We start from the raw sequence: 24799 nt of genomic DNA on the forward strand, positions 1-24799 counted from the left end.
AGGGGCTCACAGAGTTGCAGTGAGTTGGCCAGTGCAGTGAGAGCCAATGTGGTCTCCAAAGTGGGGTGCTCCACCTATGGGACACCAGAGACCAAAGTATGGTCGCCGAAGTATGGGAATTAGAAAAAACTATTACAATTTCTTTTTTCACTTATTTTTATTGTATACTTTGTAATTTCTATGATTTTTGATGTTTTTATTATATTAATACTAATACAGTGGTAAATATGTATAATTTATAAATACATATAGATTGTGGGAGCATACATTAAAAAATTTTACTGTGTGTCTTTGTAGACCACTGGGTCACTGGGCAAAGAGAAGCGCGGAAGGAGATGGAGGTCTTTGCAGGTCGTGCTAAGAGTCTGGTCTATTTCCAGTGCTGTGGAAAACACTGGAGGCTTTGGAGCAGGGAGCGATCTGAGGATCTGAGCATTCTGGCTGCTGTGTGAAGGAGGGACTGACAGGCAAAAAGGCTGGAAGCAGGGAGACCAGTTCAGGAGCTATGGCGGAAATCAGGAGGGAAATCATCATGGCCTGTGCTAGCATGTTAATGGGAGTGGAGGAAAGTGACTGGATTCAGGATGTATTTCAGAGGTTGGGTTTACAGGACTTGATTATAGGCTAGGTGTGGGAAAAGGGGATGCACCAAAGAAAGGAATGAATGGAAAATTACTACTACTGGTTTTGAGGTACACAACTGGGTGATCCATGGTACCATTTGCCAATTTGGAGAAGATGGGAGGAGGTACTGGTCCAGCAGTGAGGAACAGAAATCACAAACTCTGTTATGAAATGTAGAGTTAGAGATGCCTATTAAACGTCTAAGCAGAGATGATGAGTAGACCTTAGGATACTGGAGCCCAGAAGTAGGGGGAGGGGGAGGTGCTAAACCGAGGTCTCCTGACCCTGCTGTGTATGTTCTTCCCCTGTTCCAGTTGCTCCCAGAGTGATTTAATTTAAGTAAATAAATAATTAAGTACCTAAATAATCTAGAATCTACAAACAAATATTGAAAGTAAATTGACCACTTTTGGATTAAGTAGGAAAAGTGAGTTAAAGTCAAAAACATCACTGACAAGTTTGTAGGATCACAGAGTTACCTAACTGACTGAACGGCCGCCCTGCTACCCTCCCTGGAAATACCCCCAGATCACTTTCTGTCTCCATTTTCTACAAGGCCCTTTTTCAGTGGTTTTGTTTTTCTCTACCCAGAGAGGGCCATGCTCTGCAAAGAGAAATAGTACTATCTGAAAATTAGGCAAGTCCTATACAAAAAATGATTTCTGAGTCTCAGTTGGTCCAAGTTATCTTTGAATCCCTTTACACCTTCCAAAGTTACAGAAAACTGGCAAAGTTGACAAAAGACTAAATAGAGGCAGATTTAGACCTTTTTTTTTTTTTTTATACTTAGATCAGGGTTTCTCAACCTCAGCACTATTGACATTTAGTGCTGATTAGTTCTTATTGTGGATGTTTACATCTGTGCATTGTCGCATGGTTAGCGGCATCCCTGGCCCATATCCAGTAGTGTCAGTAACACTCCCACACATACTTGTGACAATGAAAAATGTCTCCGGACATTGCTAAGTACCCCCGACTGGAGGGAAGTGGTGCAAAATTGCCTCAAGTTTTTGCAGAAAAAGGGGTAACCACTGACTTGGAGAAAAGGGGTTACCCTCGGCTCCACTGATCTGTCATCACTTCTATTTAAAAAAAAAACAACTATAGAAAGAAAGGGTTAGCTTACATATACTAGAAGATGACTGGTGACTGAGTAAATAGCCTCTTTTAGAGAATAGTATTGGCTATAAAATCCACTTTTTCCTGCAGAAATATAAGCCTAGGTGATCTAGAGAAAGTATAGGCTCCAACCTTAAATTGCCTCGGAGCCCCCGTTTTCCAGCTGCGAAGAGAAGGGGCAATCTCCTGCCTTAGCCTAGTTGAGTGAGGCTACCTTCCACCTGGCCAAAGCACTGGGCAGTTCCCAGGGTTAAAGACCCACTGCTGCTACTCTGGCCCACAGTAAGTGCTCAATACATGTTTGTCACATGAATGAATGAATGACCCCTCTTTGAAATGTACAATTAGTGCAGTTTACCTCCTGATGGCCCTGTGTGCTACTCTGGCCTGACGGGTGGTCAGTTTCCTCCTGTGTGCAGCCTCTACCCCAGGCCCCACCAGACCCAAGAGGAGTGCCCTGTCAGGAAGTCAGGAAAGGAGGAGCTGTGGATGGGGAATCTGGATGGATCAGTGCACAGGCCTCCTCCCAGAAGTCTATGAGCTCTTCTCTTCTCTGTACAGAAAACCGGCCCATCATGAAGAGCCTGACCTTGCCAGCCCTCTCCCTGCCCATGAAACTGGTGAGCCTGGAAGAAGCTCAGGCCCGGAGCTTGGCTACTAACCATCCTGCTCGAAAGGAAAGGAGGGAGAATAGCCTGCCTGAGATTGTCCCTCCCATGGGCACCCTCTTCCACACTGTCCTTGAGTTACCAGACAACAAGTAAGTGGCATTATTTGCAATTCTGGGAGATGATTGTGTGGAGGGGGACAGAGGAGGAAGAAACAGTCTCAGGGCCATGATGACAGCATGCGTTGGGGGTGCGGTCTGGGTTGGGGTGTCAGGAAACTTTCCAGAAGAGAAAGGAGCTCTCTCAACAACTCTCTCTCACCAGTGGTTGGTGCCTTCGCTCACTGCCCCAAGGTTATCAAGACCTGAGATCCCTGGTACCGTGATGGAACTGGGGCTCAGAGGTATAAGAGTCATGAATAAAACGCCTTAGTCCTTAGTTCAGACACAACACACTTGACATTTTCAAAAGGAAGTTTGCTAAAAAACAAAACAAAACAAACGAAACAATACAAACTTGACACCCTTCCCCCATCCTTCACCTCCACAAAACTACAAAAGATACAGAGATGAATGGAGGACATGTTGACAAATAAGGCCACTCTAGACTGGGAGGTCAGGGCACACAGGACTTGGAGATGCCATCTCTGGCTTCCATTCCTCCTCCCATACCTGCCAGAGCCCTCCCTCTTCTCCAGAAACACACTGAACATCATTTTAAATCCTGGAATATTTTCTTTCCTCATTCCTCCCGCTCACTTCCTCTGTTGCAACCCTACTCTCAACACATCCCTTTGCTCCCCTTGCCCTCACACTCCACTGTAAAAAGGAGGCAGACATTGTAGCTGGAGTCATAAATTGTAGGCAGACAGTAGGTGGAGGGGCTGAAAGGCAATCTTTTCATTAGGGAGTGTCATCCTCACTGTTTGGTCAATATGAAAACAGACACCTCAGAACTCTTGTCGGTGTCCGCCCCGAAATGGCAGCACTGTTTCCCTTTGAGGAAGGGAAAGAAGCTCTTCACATTGCACAACCATAGGGGGCACCTGTCACATTGCATGTTATGGGGATGGAACACCTGGGACTGACCTGCAGAGAACCCCTCCACTTCCTGGAGTGCATTATGGTGCTCTCTCAAGACTGAGCCCCAGTGCTCCTCCCCCCAAATCCCTGGAGAATAAGACTTCCACTCAGGGATCAGGAAGAAACCTACCTCAGAAGGATCATCCAGTGCATTTTCTCTGTGCCTTCAACCACACCTGAGGTGCCCCATACCCCAGTTTATGCCACCCTGTGAAATCCACCCTAAGGCCACCTGCTTGAAAGATCCAGGCCAGATTCAAAGAAACCACCCAGCACAGAAAATCTCTGATTGGTGGTAAAAACGTGCGGGGCTTGAGATCTGGGTGTTCTGTGAGAAGCCTGAAGAGAAAAGGTTCTTTGTGGAACCCACAATTTGCAGGGTTTTATCCTGGAACTTGATGAAGTCTGGACACTGGACCCAGCAAGGGCAGGGCAAAGCCTCTGTGGGGACCCCTGGTGGTGACCCCTGGTGGTGCCAGGCGCCTGGGATTCAGTCTGGCACTCTAATTTCCTTGCTTCCTACTGAGGCAGCCTGGTGTGCCAGGCATCAGGAAAATGAGAGACAAACTAACTACCCAGGGCGCTTCTCTGCCGTGACCACTGACCACGCCCAGCAGCCTGCCACTCTCCCAGGCCACACTCTTTTCCAAGTTCCTTTCTCATACACCCGTTTTGCAGTCCCTGAAAGTCTTCACTAGCTCTCTTCTCACATGGATGTGACAGCAGTGTGGCCCACAGTGCTGGGAGCGTAACAGGACTGAGGTCTATGGTCTTTAGGGTTTACTCCTGTAAAAAATAATAAATATAGGTAACTTTGAAAACCCAGGACTAAAATGCTTACCACCAGAATTCCCAGAACTGTGTGGTTGCTTGTGACCTCTGAGTCTCCCATCAGTCCTGGCCTCTGCTTGCCCCACCACTGCCTTTAATGGCATGCCTGTGCCTCTCCCTCTGAGGAATTCAGTCCTTTGTTCTGACTCATGAAAGCCTAGCTTGGTTAACTAGGGCTTCCCAGATACAGTGAGAGTCAGGCTCAACTTGGCATTTAGAGAGGAATTTCCTGAAATGTCAGAGCCATTCTTAACTAGAACACATTTAGGGTAGTCCTTCTCAATTTAAAAGGCCCACTGAAATGACTAGTTACGAAACTAACCCCTTACGGCTTGGCTCTTTTAGAAGAAAGCTCTCCAGTAAATCAAAGAAGTGGAAGTCAATATTTAATCTGGGACGTTCTGGATCAGACTCCAAATCAAAGCTGAGTAGAAATGGGAGTGTGTTTGTCAGAGGACAGAGGCTCTCAGGTAAGAACCAACAGCAGTTACGTTTATGAGACACTTGTCCCACTAACTCTGCTCTTTAAGTCTTTGGTTTGATAACATTGAACTCACTTGCCCTGAAAGAGAAACTTACATATTAACTAGAGAGTCTTTCAATTTTTAGACAATTTTAGATCTACAAAAAAGTTGCAAAAGTAGTACATGGAGAACCTGTATAGTCTTCTTCATACAGCTTCCCCAAATTTTAGCACTACATCTCTGTAATATAATGATCAAAGCCAGAAAATTAATATCAATACAATACTATTAACTAAATTACAGACTTCACTCATATTTGGCCAATGGTCCCACTAATGTCCTTTTTCTGGTACAGGATACAGTCCAGGAACCCCCATTGCATTTAGTTGTCAGGACTCCTTAATCTCCACCAATCTAGAACAGTTTGTCAGTCTGTCTGATCTTGACGCTTTGGAAGGGTACTGGCCATTTGTTTGTAGAATATATCTAAGTTTGGGTTTGTCTCATGTTTTCTCATGATTAGACAGAGGTTATGAACGCTGTGCCTGTCTTAGCGTGTTGTATCGGGAGGCAGATGATGTCAGTACCGTATGGCAGGTGATGTTAACTTTGATCACTTGGTTGAAGTGCTGTCTACAAACTTTTGTCCCTGTAAAGTTACTGGTTTTTCCTTTGCAATTAATAAGGATCTTGAGGGAGAGAGTTTGAGACTACGCAACAGCCTGTTTCTTATCATCCTCTCATCCACAGTTTTAGCGTCCATCATGGATCCTGCCTACGACAGTTGCTACTGTGATATTTGTCAAAGGGTTGTTTTCTATTTTCACTGTTCCTTCTATATTTATTAATTGAACTCTGTCATAAGGAAGACCTGTTCCTTCTCCCTCAGAGTCAGAGTCAAGATTTTTAAAGAGAGATGGGAGTTATATCTGAGCAGTGAATAGGAATTGATACAGGAATGAATTGAGGGACCCACTATACAATGGGGAATATAACCTGTCCAGGTGAGTGTTATGTCAGAAAAGGCAGACCAAAGATATCTGTCCTAATGACCCTTTAGTGTTATAGATTGAAAGTATGATTTTTTTAAATGGGAATAGTTATAAAAACAAGTTGTAAAAGGTAAATGTACCAATGCAATGAGCAAGCCTTGACTGGATCCTAGTTTGGAAAAAGAAAAGGCTACAAAAGACAAATTGGGGAATAAATACATTGAATATTAGAAGTATCAACTTTCATAGCATGCTAATGGTTCTTAGAAGACATACACTAAAGTTAAAGTATATAAGGAAGTATCACAGTATTGAAATTCACTTTCAAATGATTCAGCAAAATATAGGTACAGGTGTGTAGGTAGATATAAGTATAAATATAGATAAAACAAATACTTTGCAAAATGTCAGCCCTTGTACCACCCAGGTGGTAGGTTTAGAGGTCAACCAGCTTTGCCGCAGGAGGTCTGTGGTAAAGTCGCAGTACTGGTGATTTTTAAAAAGTTTCCCAGATGATTCTGATATGCAGCCCGGGCTGAAAACTGCTGGATTAATATCTCATAAGTGTAGATAGATCATCAAACTGGCTGAATTTTGATAGGATGCAGGGCTAAAATTAAAGAACTATCAGTGTTAATACAGGTGGCTCTCTGTGACCTGGCCTATTGCCTGCGTGGCCACTTTTTACCACAGGGGCATTGCTGGAACCCTAGAAACTAAAGACTGGGGTGGCGGTAGGGGAAGCTTATGATCATAACCCACCAGCATGGTCTCCATAACTGGCACGCGGACTGGATACTTGTTGAAATATGAATGTGAAAAAAGTTAATGACTAAATGAATATATTTAAATAAATCTTTAAGCTTTTTAAAAACAAAACTCCGTAACTAAGGAAATTTTTAAAATTGACTCACCATGAGTAGCACTGGGAATTGTTTTTTTGGTGGGGGAACAGCAGGTAAAGGGATGTTTACCCATACTGAGAGGACGGAACAAAAATAAGAAAAACTGGGGCATTGATGGGATGGAGATGAATGAACTGCTATGCTTGAGTGAGTGTGTGACCAACAGGAGGGCTGCAGGGAGCCCTCGAAGGTGAACTCCTTTGAGGAGGAAAACCCCAAAGCCATGGAAACTGGTGGACGTGCCACCATGGAGTAAAGGTCCCAGACAGAAAAATATAATCTGAATACAGTCATGGGCCAAGGAGCCCCGAGTGCTTACTGCCCAGAAAAGGGAACAGGAAGTCCTTGGTGACTGTTCCTAAAAGCAGCTGCTGTGGCCTGCGAGGACACAAGGAGCTGCACCATCAGAAAGAGGATCCAGCGTGAAAGGTGAGCACCGATGCCCCTGCAGACAGAACTGTCGCTCACCCCCCACGACACTTGGGGTCACGTGGTCACTGCCCCTAAAGGCTGACCTGTGAAACCCAGCAGAAGTCCAGGAGTGTGGCTTCTGGAAACAAAGAGAAAAGCTTGCATCAGAATGCACGAATGAAGGGTCGCAGGCCAGGCAGTGTTAGGATAATGCATCAGTTTGTCAACTTGTGAAAACAGCGGATCTTCTAAGGATAAGAATTCTGGCTTCCTATTGGATGTGAGGAGGTTCACCAAGGGTCTGAGTGAAGATGGCTGTGTCTTCCCGCAGCACAGTGGGCCCCGGGCAGTGAGAGGCCCTGAGCCGGGGAGGCCAAGGGACTAGTGCAGAGCCTCCAGGGGAACTGGGTTTGGAGCAAAGAGGAAAAAGGGGAAAACTTTAAAAGAGGGACAAAGCCCAATTTGGGTTAAGACCAACTCTGAGTGCTTCTTCTAGAACCATCTCCCAGCTTCCTTTTTATTGCCAAACCCTGGTCTACCCTGAATAACAACAATAATAGTAGTTACTTTTTATTAAGCATTTACCCTATTCTAGGTTAGCACGCCTACTTCTTTTATATGCATTACTCCTTTAATCCTCACGACAGTTCTATGTTTCATTTTACATGTGAGAAAACTGAAGGTTAGGAAACGGAAGCTGCTTATCTGAAGTCACAGGGCCCAAAAACTGGCAGCGCTGTGATTCAAAGGGAGGTCTGTTTGAATTCAAGTCACTGTTAACACCATGAGTTCTGGGGCTCCCACTCAGCTTCCAAAGTGCCCTCTTTTCCCTCCTAGCAAACCTGACATAGAAGGAACTACCTTCCAGTTAATTCAGCTCCCTCAAAACAGAGTGTCTAACCCTGTGTCCAGAATAATTTTTTACTGAGTCAAGTGGCACTCCTCCAAAAACCTGCTTAGGTGGCTTACAAAGATGCATGGGGTCTACCAGGCACATAGTAGGTACTCAGAAAAGGTTTGTTTGCTTGGCATCTGCTCCAGGGTGAGGTTGTGTGAGAGCTCAAGGAGCAGAGCTGCACATGGGAGAGTGGTGGCCGTTCCCCTGGGCCCTCTCACCTGCTGCACTGACTTCCTTGGTGCTGAGAGATGCGGCCGTAGCCAAGAATCCTGCTCTCTGGCCTGCCAAATAGGAGGGCCTGCCTGGAGCCTCATGGCTTCTACTCCGTAGATGAATCTTTGAATCCTTTTTGTGCAGGAACTTTGGGCTCAGGACTCCTCACTTGCTAATAGCTAGTATTTGAAAAAAGTATAATCTGTCTTTATCTGTATAATGTTAATAAAATTTTGATCTACAGATACCTTGTTTTTATAAGGTCAGCCCCAATCAGAAAGTGGGAACATCTAGGGTGGAGTGGGGGATGTTTGCCAAAGGAAAAAATTATAAATATTTTAAACACTTTGCTAAAGACAGTTTTCTTGTGTGCTGACAGCCTGATCTATCGCTCTGAATGCTTCCTCTTACCGTGCATTCAACAGGGATATTTGTTTCTTTTTTTCTTTAGTGGAAAAAGCTACTATCCGACCAGCTAAAAGCATGGACTCACTGTGCTCAGTGCCTGTGGAAGGTGAGATGTGACCGTCGTTTTTGGGACTGGGGGTTACAGCTGGGAGACCAGAGGTGCCGCACCAGACTTGCCGTCATAAGCAACCGGGCCTGCTCCGGTCGGGCCACAGTCACGCACAATCCCCCGGGCCGAAGCCCTCACTGACCCTTTCTGAACTCAGGGGGTTCACGTAGCCCTTACATGAACCCCCCTGCTCCATGGCAGGGCAAGGCCTCTAGGGCCATCCTCTTTCTCCAGCCTTCCTCGGACCACAGAGACAACAGCTGCTTCACATTCTCACCTGAACCAGCTAAACGGGCAACACCTGAAAACCAAGACAGACAAGAGTCTTCTCCCTTGGGCTTAACGAAGAGGCAGGCACTGGTTTATAGACCTCAGAATTTTGTGCCTTGATACTTGTATGTCTTTGAATTTGTGTGTTTACATAGACATTAGCTTCACCGTACTCGTCAAGTCATGATTTTGCGTTGGTAGATTCCCTCATTTGCTCATCAGGAAACACGGGTAGGTGCTGGCCTGGCATGTAGCTGGTCGTCACTTATTGGAGTGGATCTGTCCGCAGTTGCAAACAAGGTGACACCTGTCATCAAAGTGACACCTCACCACCTTGGTTCTCACAGGGCTGACTTGCCTGTACCTCTTTTTCTGCTCAGCAACCCGCAGCACTGCTACACGTAATAAAGCACAGGGGTTCCCTAGCAGTAGACCAAACTCCCCATATCTTTCCCATGACTTCTCAGCCCCTTTAATGTAGAACATTTGGCTCTGTGATAAATGAAGCAACCTGAAATAATACAGAAAATCTTTAGGACAACTTTTAAAAATAATTCTCAACTTGTAAAATACTCAGTGAATCTTTCAAAACTGAATCAATACTTTTACCATTTTTTCACCTTTACATTCATCCGTTTGCTTTGGTTTTAAAACCTCTAGGGGCAATTCCTGCCCAGTTTTACAGAATTCAATACTGCAAAGGCCAGGTAAGCTTTCGCCGGAGTTGGGCAGGTTATCGAGCCTCTTGCGTCCCGGTCTCTTCCGCTGTTAGAGATACTTACACTTCCCCTAAGAGTGGGCGTGAGAGTTTTAAACCTGATGTTACAGCGCGGCGGAGCACTTCGTCACCTCGTTGGGAATTATTGTCCAGACCTCAGGCAACTCACTTGTCATCTCCCAGCTTGTTTATTTCTCATACAGATGTTTTTCTTCTTTGCCTTCACTTCTCAGCCAGGAACTCGAACCTCACAATTGGGCTTTCTAACGTTTCTAGTTTCCCATCCTCGGAAGCGGTGGGTGGAAGCCTGGGAAAAGGGAGAAAGGTCTAGCTGAGAACAGCATTTGTTTTCTTGCCTGGAAATCAAACCCCCATTTGGGTTCATCTGCCAGAGGAGGCTTAAAACAATAAGTTTTAAAGTAAAAGAAGATTCTCTTCTTTTGCCCTGTATGTCTTCTTCATTTTGAGCAAACGTCATTCTGTCACCTCCCATCCATCTGCTGATGTTTTCGTGAACTACATTTTATACTTGACTGCTCCGGTCAGCAACCTTAGCAGGGCCTTCTTTTGGAAAGTGCTCTACCTGCAAAGCTGAAAACAAATACATATGACACAATAGTAAATGGCCCTATCAGGGCATCATAACAGAACAGGCACATGAAAAGATGCTTCCTATCTTGTTAACCAAGTGTTATGAACCTGTCTTTATTAGGGCAGCTATGCCCTTGTTAGAATGATAGACCTTTTTGATGTTCAAGGGTTGCAGGCGTGCCCTCACCGGGAGGTACTGTGCAGGCGGCGTGTGCCCAGGCTGCTGACCATGTGTTTGTCTGCTTTTTCACTAGGGAAAGAAACCAAGGGAAATTTCAATCGAACAGTCACCACTGGTGGATTTTTTATTCCAGCAGCAAAAATGCATGGAACCAGCACTGGCAGCTCTTGTGACCTCAGCAAGCAGGAGGGTGACTGGGGCCAGGAGGGGACACCGGCGGGGGCCGAGGGGGGTTTTGACATGAGCAGTGACCGAAGTCAACTCCAGGGTGCTCAGGCCCGGTTCCCACCTGAGCAGCTGAAGGTGTTCCGGCCCATCGAGGATCCCGAGAGTGAGCAAACAGCCCCAAAGATGCTGGGTATGTTCTACACCTCGAACGACAGTGCCGGCAAATCTGTCTTCACCAGCAGTCTCTTCCAGATGGAGCCCTCGCCCCGTCACCAGCGCAAGGCGCTGAACATCTCTGAGCCCTTTGCTGTGTCCGTGCCCCTCCGCGTGTCAGCTGTCATCAGCACCAACAGCACCCCGTGCAGAACACCCCCAAAAGAGCTGCAGTCTCTTTCCAGCCTGGAGGAGTTTTCTTTCCAGGGGTCAGAGAGTGGAGGTTGTCCTGAAGAAGAGAAGCCACTGGGAGCTGAGACTTCAACAGGTAAAGGAGGGGAGAGAAGTTCTTTTTCCACTGCAAGAAATTAAAAATCAGAGTTAAATTTGCTTAAACAGAGTTTGCAGGACAATGTAATAAAGTAGTTAAGGCCGTGGGCTCTCAGCCAGACTGTCTGTCAAGAAGCTGGCCATCACAATCACAGTACGTCTGTGTAGCTTGGTGTAAATGGCAGGTTTCTGTGACCTTAGGCAACAAGCTTGACTTCTTTTTTTTTTTTTTTTTTTATTGTTATTCAATTACAGTTGTATGCCTTTTCTCCCCATCCCTCCACCCCACCCCATGTGAACCCACCTCCCTCCCCCCTCTCCACCCTCCCCCTTGGTTTTGTCCATGTGTCCTCTATAGTAGTTCCTGTAATCCCCTCTACCCACTGTCCCCGCCCCCACCCCCCACCCAAGCTTGACTTCTTAGCATTGAATTGACTTAATGTGTGAAGTGAAAGGTCGGATTAAGCAAGGCTTCTCAACCTCAGCACTGTTGACGTTTGGGCATGGGTAATTCTTTTTTGTGGGGGATTGTCCTGTGCTTTGTAGACTATTTAGCAACATCTGTGGCTTCTACCCACTAGATGCCAGAAACCACTCCCACCACCCATTTGTGACAACCAATGATGTCTCCAGATATTGCCAAATGTCCCCTGGGGATGGGAGGAGCCAAGTGGTCTCCAGCTGAGAACCACTGGACTAGATGATCTTCAGTCTCTGATACTCTGTGACTCTGGGATCCAAGGACAGGACATTGCTAGGAGGAAAGGGTAAAGGATGTGAGAGGGTAGTGAGCTGGGAGAATCCCCTCCATCCTTGTGAAGCAGGACTAGCCCAGGTCAGTGACTGTGCTGGGAACGACCTCTCTTAAAATGAGTTATCAGTCTCTTCCAACTGATAACTCTCGTCCTCATTGCAGCTTCTGTACCTAAGAAGGTGGCTCTCGAGGATGCCAAACCAGGACCAGAAGCCGTGAGGACAGTGGAATGCAGCAAAGGCCTTTCCCTGGAGGCAGGAGCCCAAATGGAGGAGAAGAAAACCTCAGAAATCTCCCTGAGCGGTCAACATTCAAATGATCCAGAGAAGAGAAGGGATCCAGAGAAGGTGGTGGAGGAGGGTCGAGAGGCCGGCCAGGTGGAGTCCCAAGGAGCACTGCAGGAGAGCCCCGGGGCCAGAGCAGAGGTGGTGTTTCTGCCTGAGATGGTAAGGTGGACCCACCGTCTGGTCCAGCCAACAGAGTCTTCTTTTTCCCAAAGGGCTCTTCACATTGCATAAGTAGATTTTTGCATAAGTAGATTTTTGGGGGTGGGGGGAAACCAGTTTCTGACCGGGATTTTAGGAGACAACTTCCTAACCGGATTTTGGACTTTCTTTCACGGAGGTCCTACAGTAATGGGGTTAGGTTTCCTAGGACAGACTCAACTCTAAATACTTCTGACCTGAAGTCACCTGAAGCCGGTAATATGCCCTTAGGTTGTAGTGACATTCAGTCCCAGAGGCAGCACAAAATCTGCTTGTCATACCCAGTCCCAAAGATGATGGCCCTTCATGGAGCTGCTCTCTTCCAGACGTCCTGGATGGACAGTGTCTATGTTTGTAAAATCTTCTGTAATATTTCCAGAATTTGGTCCTTCCTGCTGTGGCTTCTGGAGCAGTGAAAACATGATGCCAGAGCTTGCTAAACCTCTTCCATGTTTTAGAGGTGGAATTATCCTAGGTTTTTTGGGATGTCTTTGTGTAAGCTGAAGGTGTGAGAAGGATTTCCATGGAGGAGTCCTGCACTGGGGACGCAGCCCTGTGACCTGGAGGAGTGTGCCCAAGGCGGATAGGCAGCCCTGTTCGTCTGACTTGCTTCCAGGGCCTTGGTTTCCCAGGCAGGTACAAAAGGTCTATGTGCTGGGAGTTAGGGAAGTACAGAGACACCATAGTGGCCTCAGGAGGCTGAATAAGGTTCCTGTAAGTCATGTTTGTGTTCATAGAAGGAGAAGGACACAGAGATTATTACAGTGATTAAATTCTGGGAGGCATCAGGTATGAATGGCATTGCTTTAAGAAAGAGATGGAGTTAGCACTGGGGGGAGAACCAGGTTGACTTCATGGGAGCAAGTAAAGGCACTAATGCATGCATTCATTTAAAATCCTACATTAGACACCTTTGTGCCAGGCATCTGCTGAGCACTGGGCTCACTGCAGAGTACCAGATGGTCACTGCCCTGCCTTCTTAGAGCTGACACCTTCGTAGGTAAGAGGTCACAAAAGAAGTAATTTCTAGGGTTCTGGAAGCATGGAGTTTTGTGGGAGCATAGAACAGGAGGATCCAACCTAGTCAGAGGGAGAAGGAGGGTCAGAAGGGTCAGGGAAGTCTTCTCTGAAGAACAGATGTTTAGATTGAGAACTTAAGCTAGAAGAAAGGAGTAGGGGGCATAATAAAAAGAGAAAGACCTCCAGGAAGAAAGAGTAAGATGCGCCATGAATCTGAGGTGAGAAAGAGCATGAAAAATGTAAGGAACAGGAACAGGGCCAGAGAACAGAAGCATGGGCCAAAGAAAGTGAGGCTTGGGGAAGCAGGAGCCACAGCAGGCAGGGCTGCTTGGAAGGAATTTGAAGATTAACTTAAGGGCAATGGAAACTTTTCTGATTTGTTCAGAATTATGTCTTTTAAATGTCTATTCTGTGAGGAGAATGGCTTGGAAAAGGGCAGAGAGGAGGCGGGGATGCCACTTAGGAGGCTCCTGTGTGCAGGGCTGGTGTGAAAGACCGTGGCCTGGACTAGGGTGAGACACTGGGGGTGGAAATGGAAGGCTTTCAGAGCTATTTAGAAGGCAGTGCGAACAGGCCTTGGTGAGGGATTGGATAAGGAGCGAGGAAGAAGGAAGAGTCAAGGACAGCTCATAGGTTTCTTATGTGAGTAAAAAGATGCACTATGGGTCACTCACTGAGATCGCTGACAGGGAGGTGGGAGTTTAGATGTTCATGTATTAATCAAATGTATTGATCTTAGCAAGGTGTCACTTAATGTAGGTGCTGAGGAGAGTAAAGAGATGAGTGAAAGACTGGTCCTGTCCTGGAGGAGAACAACTGTAATAAGTGAAGTGGAAATATACACAAATAAATGCAATACAGTACAATCAAATCTCAAAAATATTCCTGACTTTTGACGAAGTAATCCAATCCAGGAGAGTTATTTGTAAGAAACAACTCAAAAGAAAACAGTGACTCCATTTCATTTCAACAGACCTTTTTATTGGGCAACTGTTCACAGTAGACCAAATGCCATTTGGCCTTGAGGAATCAAAGAAGAACGCAATCCCTGACCTCAAGGATCTCACAGCCCATTAGGAAAGGGGAAACAAGCACCGAATTAACTGTCGTATGAAATGACACATGATCAGAGCCAGGTGAGAAGTGATGTCGGGTTGGCAGCAGGTCAGACTTCTCAGAAAGGCCTGCACCCTTACAGGGTGGAGATGCCTCCCGATGCTTCTCCTTGGAATAGAATTTGACCTTGAGGCAAGAAATGGAAGGAACTGAAATTTGTTTCACTGGAACTGACCAGGGCTCCCATTATCCCTTTCGTGTCTACAGCCTGGGCTCGGTGTAGGGAAACAGAGGAGTCGGACAGAGGGAAGCTGGACTTGAGGGGAGACCAGGACAGTGAGCAAGATGGGGGAGGAGGTACCTCATCACATGACCAATGGTTACCTGTGGGTAGTAGAAATAATATTTTTCTGTTTTTGTATTCTTTTACATGTGTTAAAGTTTTTTCCCATGGGAAATACATATTTTTTTGGTAATAAGGGAAAAGATATACATATTATATATGTTTGTATATATACCTTTGCATATGTACATATCTTTTTATATATTATATATTTATATATTTTATATATAAAATAAGGGGAAGACATATATTATATATATTATAAATAAGTATATTTATTTGCACAGCAGGTTCCAGGGCAAGAGTTCACATTTTCATGCTATTGGGAGAATCTAATTCATGTATGCCATTCAGTAAATTTGAGGATAAAAGAGACCAGGGGTTTTGTTGGTTTTACCGTATTTTGCCGTGTATAATGCTTGCCCACATTTTTGGCCCAAACTTTCAGGGAAAAAAAGCTTTTGTTTTACGGTATATAAATAGGGAATTAGTACTACCCATCTGTGATGTGCATCCTTATTTTTCCCTCAAAAAATTGGGCAAAAAAGTAAGCATAATACACTGCAAATATGGTATAAGGCATCACTGGACAGGGATTACATGCTTATGTTCCGATGTCAACACAGGTGGCTTTCAATCCTGGTCTGCTCCTGTGTGATTTAGGAAAATTGTTTAATCTGTTTGAACAGAAGGTTCCTCATCTCTAAAATGGAAGTAATTCTAGTAGAGTTACCTCTTACTTAGGATTGATGGGAAAATTAAATAAGAAAATACAGTTAATATACAGTTATCCCTTGGTAACCCCGGGGCGGGGGGATTGGTTCCAGGACCCCCTTGTCTACCCAAATCCAGGATGCTCAAGTCCCTTATGTAAAATGGCATAGTATTTGTATATAACCTGTACACAGCCTCCAGTACTTTAAGTCATCTCTAGATTACTCATAATGCCTAATACAATGCAAATGCTACGTAAATAGTTGTTATACTGTATTGCTTAGGAAATAATGACAAGCAAAACGTCTGTGCACGTTCAGTACTGTTATCACAGGCCTAACTACATAGTACATGTCAGCAACGAGGTAGCACTTCCCCACCCTCAGCATTTCCGATGTGGGGCTGGGTGGACGTGTGGGTGTGGCACCCCAGATGTGGAGGGCCGCCAGTATGTTACGGCACATGGTAAGCGCTGAGTGAACATGCAGTTGTTATTAGTGCTGTGTCCTTTATTTGGTGAGTTAGCGTAGCCTGGCACAGCTCAGTCCCTTCACTCTCCTGGCAGCCAGTGAGGATGACAGCCCCGAGAGTCTTTGGTTCAAAAATAATCCATTTCTTGATGTTTTTCAGGATGAAGATGATCTGGCCAGCACCCTGATCTGGCCTGAGATTCAACAGGAGCTAAAAATCATTGAATCTGAGGAGGAGCTGTCCTCATTGCCACTACCTGCTGGAAACATCAGCCCAACTCAACCCATTTTTGAGTCAAGTCCAAGGCCTTTTGCTCCCCCAGAGCCTCCTGGGAGCTTACCTTCTGTCTCCACCCCAGCTCCAGTCTCCACCCCTCTGGAGGAGTGGACTAGGGATCCAGCCAATCAGAGCACACAGGGGGCTCCCACAGCAGCCAACAGAGAAAAGCCAGAGACAACTAGCAGTCTCCATGGATCTGAGACTGAGAAGGGCCAGTGCCCAGATCCCACCAGCCTGGCTTCTCTGGAAATCGTTCCATTCGAGACGGCTTCTCCACAAGCAAGGGCCAAGGTAGGAGGCCCGGGGAACCTGTCTCCTCTGATCCCGCCTGCTGCACCCCCTCCAACTCTTCTGGAGGAGGCACCTCAAGTCCAGCAATTGAAGGATGGGGCTGAAAGGGAAGACTCATCAAAGAATGTGAGGACAAAACCATATATAAACCAGCTGAAGTCCAAAGGCAGTCCTGGGATCCCCAGTCTTTGTCAGGGAGACAAGTCCTCTCCAGGACAAAGTGAGAAACAAAAGTCAAAGAATGCTGTTCCTGATGGAAAAGGCTCTGGCTTTCCAAGCCCAGCAAAGGAGGGGGAGATCTCCCCGCAAGGAGAAGGGGATGCAGCCCATTCAGTACAGGAGCCCTCAGACTGTGATGAAGATGACACTGTGACAGATATCGCCCAGCATGGCCTGGAGATGGTGGAACCCTGGGAGGAGCCCCAGTGGGTGACGAGTCCCCTTCATTCCCCTACCCTGAAAAATGTGCAAGAGGCCCAGGTGCAGGGCCCTCAGGGCCCTCAACTAGAGAAGAGGCTCTCCTGCAGGCCTAGCCTCCGTCAGAGCCATTCTCTAGATAGCAAAACCATGGCTAAGAGCCAGTGGACTCTAGAGGCTCCCTCCTCCAGCAGCTGTGCGAATCTTGAAGCAGAGAGGCATTCTGACCCTCTGCAGCCCCTGACCTCCAGGAGAGAGCTTACTGGATGGCATGAGAAAGCCCTAAGATCCTTCAGAGAGTTCTCTGGCCTGAAAGGGACAGCGGCTCTTCCCAGCCAGAAGGAACCAGGTAGTTTGCAGCCTAAACCAGCAGAAACCAGCCCTGTCGGCCCAGCAGAGGGAAAGGACCTGGGGATACACCTGGGACACGGCGACCCTCATACTGAGCAGGGTAGTGTTCCCAGACCAGAGAACAGCAAGGAGAGCTCACCTAGTACACAGGACAGCACCTCCCCTGGGGAGCGTACCCCCAAGTTACAGCTGAAGAGCACTGAGTGTGGGCCCCCCAAAGGGAAAAATAGGCCTTCCTCCCTCAACCTGGACTCTGCCGTTCCCATCACTGACTTCTTCCAGTTTGAGAATGTGGCCTCATTTGGTTCACCTGGAATGCAGGTCCCTGAGCCAGAAGACCCAAAGATCACATGGATGACTTCACCTCACTGTAAAGTAGACCCCTGGGGGGTTTACTCCCAGGACCCTCAAGACCTAGACATTGTTGCTCACGCCCTGACAGGCCGCCGTAACTCAGCTCCCGTCAGTGTGTCGGCTGTGAGAACCTCCTTCATGGTCAAAATGTGCCAGGCCAGGGCTGTTCCAGTCATCCCACCCAAGATTCAATACACACAGATCCCACAGCCACTGCCCTCTCAGAGCCCAGGGGAGGAGGGTGCTCAGCCTCTGGAGATGAGCCAGGAGGAACCCAGCTCAACTGGTGGGACTTCTCAAAAACCTGCCGAAGATGATTCTCTCTCCATCCTGGAAGGCCCAAAGGAAGAGAAACCAAAGCAAAACACAGGAGCCACGGAGTCCTTGCCAGTGGATGCCACTGCGTCCCGCGTGTGTGAAGGACCCACCCTTTCTCCAGAATCAGGTTTGGCTAACCTGCTGTCCACCCAGGATGCAGCAGTGCAGTGCCGAAAGCGCACGTCAAACACAGAGCCATCTGGGGACAACCTTCTTTCTTCAAAAATAGAGCGACCATCAGGGAGTTCTAAGCCTTTCCACCGGTCAAGGCCAGGAAGACCTCAGAGCCTAATCTTATTCAGTCCTCCTTTCCCCATCATGGACCATCCACCTCCTTCTTCCACAGTGACAGATTCCAAGGTCCTGCTGTCCCCTATCAGAAGTCCCACACAGACAGTTTCCCCAGGTCTTCTTTGTGGGGAGTTGGCAGAAAACACATGGGTCACACCAGAAGGGGTTACACTTAGGAATAAAATGACCATTCCTAAGAATGGCCAGAGACTAGAGACCTCAACCAGCTGTTTCTATCAGCCTCAGCGGAGATCAGTGATTCTGGATGGAAGAAGTGGGAGACAAATAGAATGACTTCAGTTCATCTGCTGGTGTCTGAAAAAAATGCCATGACTCATCTGGGACTTATTACAGGGCCAACTCCCCACTAGTCCAGACACAGGTTATCCAAGTTTGGGCTTATTTGGGCTGCTGCTTCTCTTCCTTCAGCCTTTTGGCCACTTATTAGTCAGGTAAGGAAGAGGATGAAATGCTTCCTCCAGTGAGATTTGGGGCTTATCTGCGTGTTGCATTACTACCCCCTTGCCATTATCTTCTACTGTGGCGAGCTGGATGTGATCATGACTATTGAAAGGGAAGAGAGATCCTTTGTCTATTGAAAAATGTTGCTACTGAGGTTTGAAAGCCTCTTCTTTACTTCATGCTTTTTAATGCTCTTTAAAGCATGTGTTCTTTTAGACCAGTTTCCTGATAAGCTTTGTAAAAGTGTACTATCCGGAATAGAAGCAGATTTGGAAAAGCTAACTAATGTACACTTAGATCTCCCAGTGCGTGGATTTACTCCTGCTCTTTCCTGGAATCCCTGCTGGCCTGCCCAAGATGGCTCCATGTACCAGCCTAGAAAATCAGAATCCATACACAAGAGCAAACTCTGAGACTGGCACAATCTATGAAGAATTCCTGGCTCTGGCTTTTTTTTATTAATTTGGGGCTCCAACGGCCACTATCCTGACCTCTGATTTATAAATCCAGTAGCTGGACAGGGTGGGGGGTGAGCTGAGGGTTACCTCAGAGAAATGTGCCAAGTCTTCATTTACATAAGCAATAGTGAAGTGATCTGCTTTCATTCCAATATCACAGTCCAAAACCAGGGTGTCATCATAAGGAAAAGCCTCACACGTAGACAGAGCTACACTCCAAGCTGAATGTGTTTCAGTTGGTGGGGCGTTAGCAGAAAGCACGTCTAGGTCAGCTTCAGTCTCCTTACACTCGAGGCCGGGACAGGAGTGTGGGAGAAGATAAGGAAGAGCTCCAGGAGGGGCGGGGAAAGAGCCCTGGCAGGGCAGCAATCACTGCCGCTCTCCTTCTGAATATGTATTTCGTTTTAGCCAGTGGACTCCTTCCTTTCTCCTTCTCCCTTCGTTGCTGAAGGACAGATTTGAGGCACTCTTTCTTCCACACACCCCCACCCCAGGTGCTCAGACTTGCCCTTCTCCTGTCTGTTTAAAAGCAGAAGCGATAAACCAATCTGATGTCAGTTATTTAGAACCTCAGATGGCTCTTTCGTGTTCAGCTGCAGAGAGGAAAAAGAACTAATAACCTGCTGGCAGATTTTTGGTGCTTCCCCACAAAGGGCCTCACAGGAGCACTTCTCAAGGCAAAACCCATCAGGGTATCCACATTTCACCTTCTAAGACAGCTATCTTGTTTGAAAAACAAAGAAAAGTAGACCTATTTTTAGCCCTGTGCACCTCCTCTCAGATTCAAGTCTGGTTGAACTCTGTCCAGAAGCCCAGTTATTGCAGAAATTTCTCTTAAGAGCCAGTAGTACTTCTGGGCAGACCTCACAACCAAGGCTGGGTGCTGGGCGGGTAGGAGGTGAACTAAAGTTACCTCCTCCAGTAAGAAACTGGAAGCTGGTGCCTTGCAACAGATACAGTCCTCTCTCCCTTCTTCCCTGATAAGCCTTAGAAACAGTTTTGAAATCTCGTCCTATACCTTTTAAGCCACTGCCTATTGCAGGGGTACACGTTTCCCGCAGGAGCAGGCCAGCTGATGAGTTCTTTCAGAGGCACCGAGGTGAGTGAGCAGGGGAAGCAGTCGATAGGCCTTTGGTCAGGGTCTTTGCATTCTCATTAGCTGAGCAAGACATCAGACCAACAGCCAATGAGATGTCAACCCCTAAGAAAAGTCCTAGAGTACAGCATTTCCCCCCTAGGGAAGCAAAGTGAAGAAATATAGTGGTGGCAGATGAGAAAGGCCATGTTCTGGAGATTTGAAAAGTACATTCCTGCCTTATCAGAAAATGTGGGCAGACAGGCTATCAGTCTCAGCGGGCTGTGCTGTCTGCGCTTTGATAGGATGGATAGGCTATCAGTCTCAGTGGGCTGTGCTGTCTGCGCTTTGATAGGACGGACGTGTTCCAGTTAGAATGTTATAGAGGAAGGCAACTACACTTTGCTTCACCATCAGCACTCTGAGCTGAGTAATGAAATATTTAAACTACTTTGTGATTATTTTAAATTTTTGTAACATGTACAGAATGTGTTTTTATTTGGGCATAGACTGAGAAACCACTATTTACATACTAACACGAGTCCAATTTGAGGCACCCATGTTGATTTATTAAATGACCGCCACATTCCTGAGACTGACACTGTTCACTGGTGTCATCATCTTCAGGAGCGAGGTGTGGGGTGTGGACGTCATCATGTGAACAATGACTGCTGTCTGGAGGTATTTCCTGCTCTGAGCTTTCCCGACCAGTCAGTACAGAAGGCCTGGGAAGCTGACTCACTTCTCAGTGTCCCGCTTCTGAGTGTGTGCTTCCCCTTTGACCGTCACCCAGCCCGGCAACTGTCACAAACACGTTCATAAGCTTCCCGTGTGCTGGGGCTAGCCTGGTACTGAGGGAGTTCTACCCCCCATGCAAAGAAAACTTCTATTACCCCCGAAATTGGTCCTCCAAATGCCCTGAGATTACCTGTCTGGTCACCCACTTGGGACTGAAATGAGAATGGCTGGTTGGGAATCGGGCCCCACGCAGGGGAGGGAGAGAGGTGCTGCCGTTTTTAGGAGGATCTACAGGGTGCCCTAGAAAGGGCTGCAGAAGCAAATTCTCTAAGAGCGACTTCAAATCAACCATCAGTCCTCAAAATAGGGGGTATGGGGTGGTGGCTGATTTTAAATGTTGAATTTGAAGTGTTTCCTTTCAGTGTTATTGGTTGCTTAAGATAATAACCTATATTTATTGACAAAATCGCCTTTCCAGGCCAGCCTTTTTTTTTTCTTTTCAAAATGGACTAGACAGCGGGAATTGGTTTTTATTCTGTTTCTCACAGAATATGAAGAGATCTGACCAAGAACCCCTTTAAGACACTGCCAGCCTAAAATTCGAAACATTGATTACATCAGAATTTTGGATCCTGGGGAAATTAAAAATGTAAATGTCATTCCCTTCAACAGATAATACTTAATCAAGAGCTTACTAATACTGCACTAGGTACTTTAAAACTCTTAAATTCTTGAAGAGTCTAATGAAAAAGGGGAAGGGGATGATAGCAAATGAAACAGCCTGTGAACAACCAGGAGCAAGATTTAAAACGATTAAGTTACCGAATGAACGTAGAAGAATATGTAGCGACCAGCATCTTTTAGTAGGGTTATTAGTGTTCAAGTCACCTACTGACTGTGATCAGATTAAACGCAATGGCAAACCCAACAGAAAGTACTAGGGAGACATTCAGGTGCTGAGATAGATTTTTGCTTTGATCATTACAAAAATTAGAGAGTAGTAACTAAATATAAATAGTCCTGTGGTTTTGCATGGTCTTAACTGGTTTGGTTGTGAAGTCCTGTTGGATCTCTGCAGACCTGCAAGGTGATACCAGTGCTCCATACTCCTCGAGTGGTTTCAGAGCCTTCCACCATCACAGAATGGGCTAACTCCTGTCGATGATGAATTTTAGGTCCAAGGTAAACTATTACTTTCATGTCTGTTTAGCACACGATAATCACATTTGACTAAAACTGGGTGGGACAGTCGTTTGTCTACACAGGCCTCCGGTTCCTGCCTGAAGAGGGACCGGGGAACATAAGATTCAGTTATCTAGGATTGGAACAGGAGAGGTTGGGGGTTGGTCCAATTCCCATCAGGCTTGATTAGAGCTAGACTCCACCACAGTCTGTCCTGTCCGATGACAATATAAATCTTGGGGTCAAGTGTTGCCAGGAGTATAATTTCAGGCACTTCCAACAGGAAGTTCAGCTCAAAATGCTGAGTAACAAAGAATGTGTCCTTTGTCAACACCTTTTCTAGCAAATACAGGCCAGGAGAGGGAGCCAACACCTTTGCAAGCATGAAGAGGAGTGGGAGATGGGAGGAGGGTAATTGCCTGAGACCTGTGTCAGCCCAATAGGATAAAACAGGAACATCAGAGACTGATTGGCACCCAGGTCACTTTGTAGCCTTGATGTTCATGAGCAAGGCAGGGATCACTTCTCTGTGAGGCTGAAGGAGATGTAACTAAATAGGAGAAACCCATGAAGCACATAGCCATGCATTTTACTGGAGGAATCACAATGCTTTGCAATAACTTAACATCACAGTTCTTACTGGCATATAATTCTGCAAGGTAAAGAAGCACTTTTTCAAAGGAGTTGATTAAAAAGCCAAATGATTTCAGCTGTTTGTTGAGCTTGACAAATATGTTTCCAAAGATATAATCAAAATGTTTTTCTATTAATTAAAAAAGTATAAATATTAAACCTATCCATAGAGACATTTAAGTGTAATTAAAACAGATTGTTATGCTTTTAAAAATGTACTCTAATAAATGATATAAAATGTAATGCTTATAATGGCACTGTGAATTGGAGGACATGCGGTCTTTGAAATCCATAGCGGGGGTGTATTATGTGCATCGGGCTCATTGCTTTTTTTTTTTTTTTTTTAACTTCAAGGTTTAGTTTCACAGCAAAAGTCCTGATGATTTGCTTTAGTAAATTTTTCTTTTCATCTTATCTCTTAATAATTGTCAAACATTTGCAACTTCCTCTCTTACAGTTGCAATCACATGTGTCACCCAAGATATCCAGCATAAATCAATGCATATTGTAATGAAAAATGAGAGGAAAAAAGCTATTGCTTCTCAAAACTCCACCGCTTCAGAGCTTGAGAAGTTTGGGTTCACCTACACAGTAGTGAACTCAATTTTTCTATTACTTGAATCAATCAAAAGGGACTATTCTTTCATTTGAGTGATTATTTTAATGATGGTCTGGGGGGTAAAAAAGCAAAAAAGTCTGTAATCTTCGCATATATTATCACCAAAAAAGGGAGAGGGGTGCTCAGTATGTTGAAATGGGACGCTCCGGAAAACAATTATGCAACCCAGGCTCACAAGGCAGTGGTATTGGCAGTGAAAGATATCATAGCCAGGGGAGTAAAAATACCAACATTTTGGTAACAATATTATGCTTAGAACCTCACACCTCCCCAGGCCGGCTCCTGTCAGCCTTCCCTACGGCCCTAAGAGCCTTTTTCTCCTGTACACTCCCAGATGCCCTGTCCTCTGCCCCTCCCTCCAGAGTGCCCTCTCCCACCCCAACTGGCCTCAGACAGTTGCCAGTTGCTCCTAATATTTCCCGCAGTTGTTCTGGACTCCTTCTCTCCTTACAGTCTCTCTTACTGAGTGTTGCCTCCACTTCCTGGACTTCAGGCACACTTGACACTCCCCGGAGGATCTTTCTTTCCCTGAACAAAAAGGCTGCACATTTCCCCCAGGTTACACCGACTGCGAAGAGCTGAGATGTTCTCCAGTTTCTCACTTCTGCACCATTGTCTTTCCCTCTCACACAAAATCTTTTACCAAAACAAATGGCATCCAGCTATTTTCACTTTTACCATTTTTTAACTTCTACCATTCTTTGTAGCCACGATGTAATCAATGTCCCAGCTTTCGGAGGGTTCAGCACCAGGCTCCCTGTTTCCTCTCTACCTCATGCCCCACCTTCATTCTGGATGACGTCAATGTTCCTGAGGAAAACCCACCCACCTTTGCAACAATTGCTAACAGCTTTTGCTTCTCAATTTTGGCTATTTCTTCCATGGTCACACACCAGACTGTTTCACAACCCAGAACTCTGTGGTCCTATTGTATTCATATTCCGTTCTCAGAACTTCTCCTATCCTTGCTCCTTTTTTCCTTTTACTTGAGCTCAAGATCACTAATGCCTGGTCCACTCCTGCCCTTTCTGACAGACAATAGTTCCCCCAGACTTCCTTCCCTAGCCTTTTCAGACCCCGAGATGCTTCATCTCAACTATTCTCATCTCGACCATTAACTTCCTTGACCACTAATCCTTTAGCCATCCCTGCCTGGCAAACCTCTAAATTAGAATCAGGGCCCTTACCACCTATCTTCTCTACTCTTTTACTCTCCCTTTTGAGTTACACCAGAGATCATAAAACTATGGTACGAAAGAGACTTTGGAAAGTGATGGTTTACCACCTTAGCAGTGGCCTTATTCCCAAAACTCACAAAGGCTATTCCAATCACTTCCTACACAGACTCCCCAAATTGATTATTGCTTCTTACTTCACCTTAAGTTTACACTATCAGATGTTTCTTCCATCTCC

The 24799-nt window shown here is 46.0% G+C and overlaps 1 protein-coding gene across 1 annotated transcript in view; it reads left to right on the plus strand.

Moving 5' to 3' along the window:
- The window catches only part of ARHGAP31 (Rho GTPase activating protein 31), a 105933-nt gene extending 86123 nt beyond the window's left edge, over positions 1-19810 (plus strand). Inside the window, exons 7-12 of the mRNA XM_045185868.3 lie at positions 2305-2503; positions 4610-4734; positions 8599-8661; positions 10498-11073; positions 11992-12275; positions 16078-19810. Of these exons, the coding sequence (XP_045041803.2) occupies positions 2305-2503; positions 4610-4734; positions 8599-8661; positions 10498-11073; positions 11992-12275; positions 16078-18513 (3683 nt within the window). The 3' untranslated portion in view covers positions 18514-19810. The remainder of the gene's footprint in view (positions 1-2304; positions 2504-4609; positions 4735-8598; positions 8662-10497; positions 11074-11991; positions 12276-16077) is intronic.
- Positions 19811-24799: the final 4989 nt, after the last annotated feature.

The sequence above is a fragment of the Desmodus rotundus genome, chromosome 2, assembly GCF_022682495.2.
Source record: "Desmodus rotundus isolate HL8 chromosome 2, HLdesRot8A.1, whole genome shotgun sequence".
NCBI classification, from domain to species: Eukaryota; Metazoa; Chordata; class Mammalia; order Chiroptera; family Phyllostomidae; genus Desmodus; species Desmodus rotundus.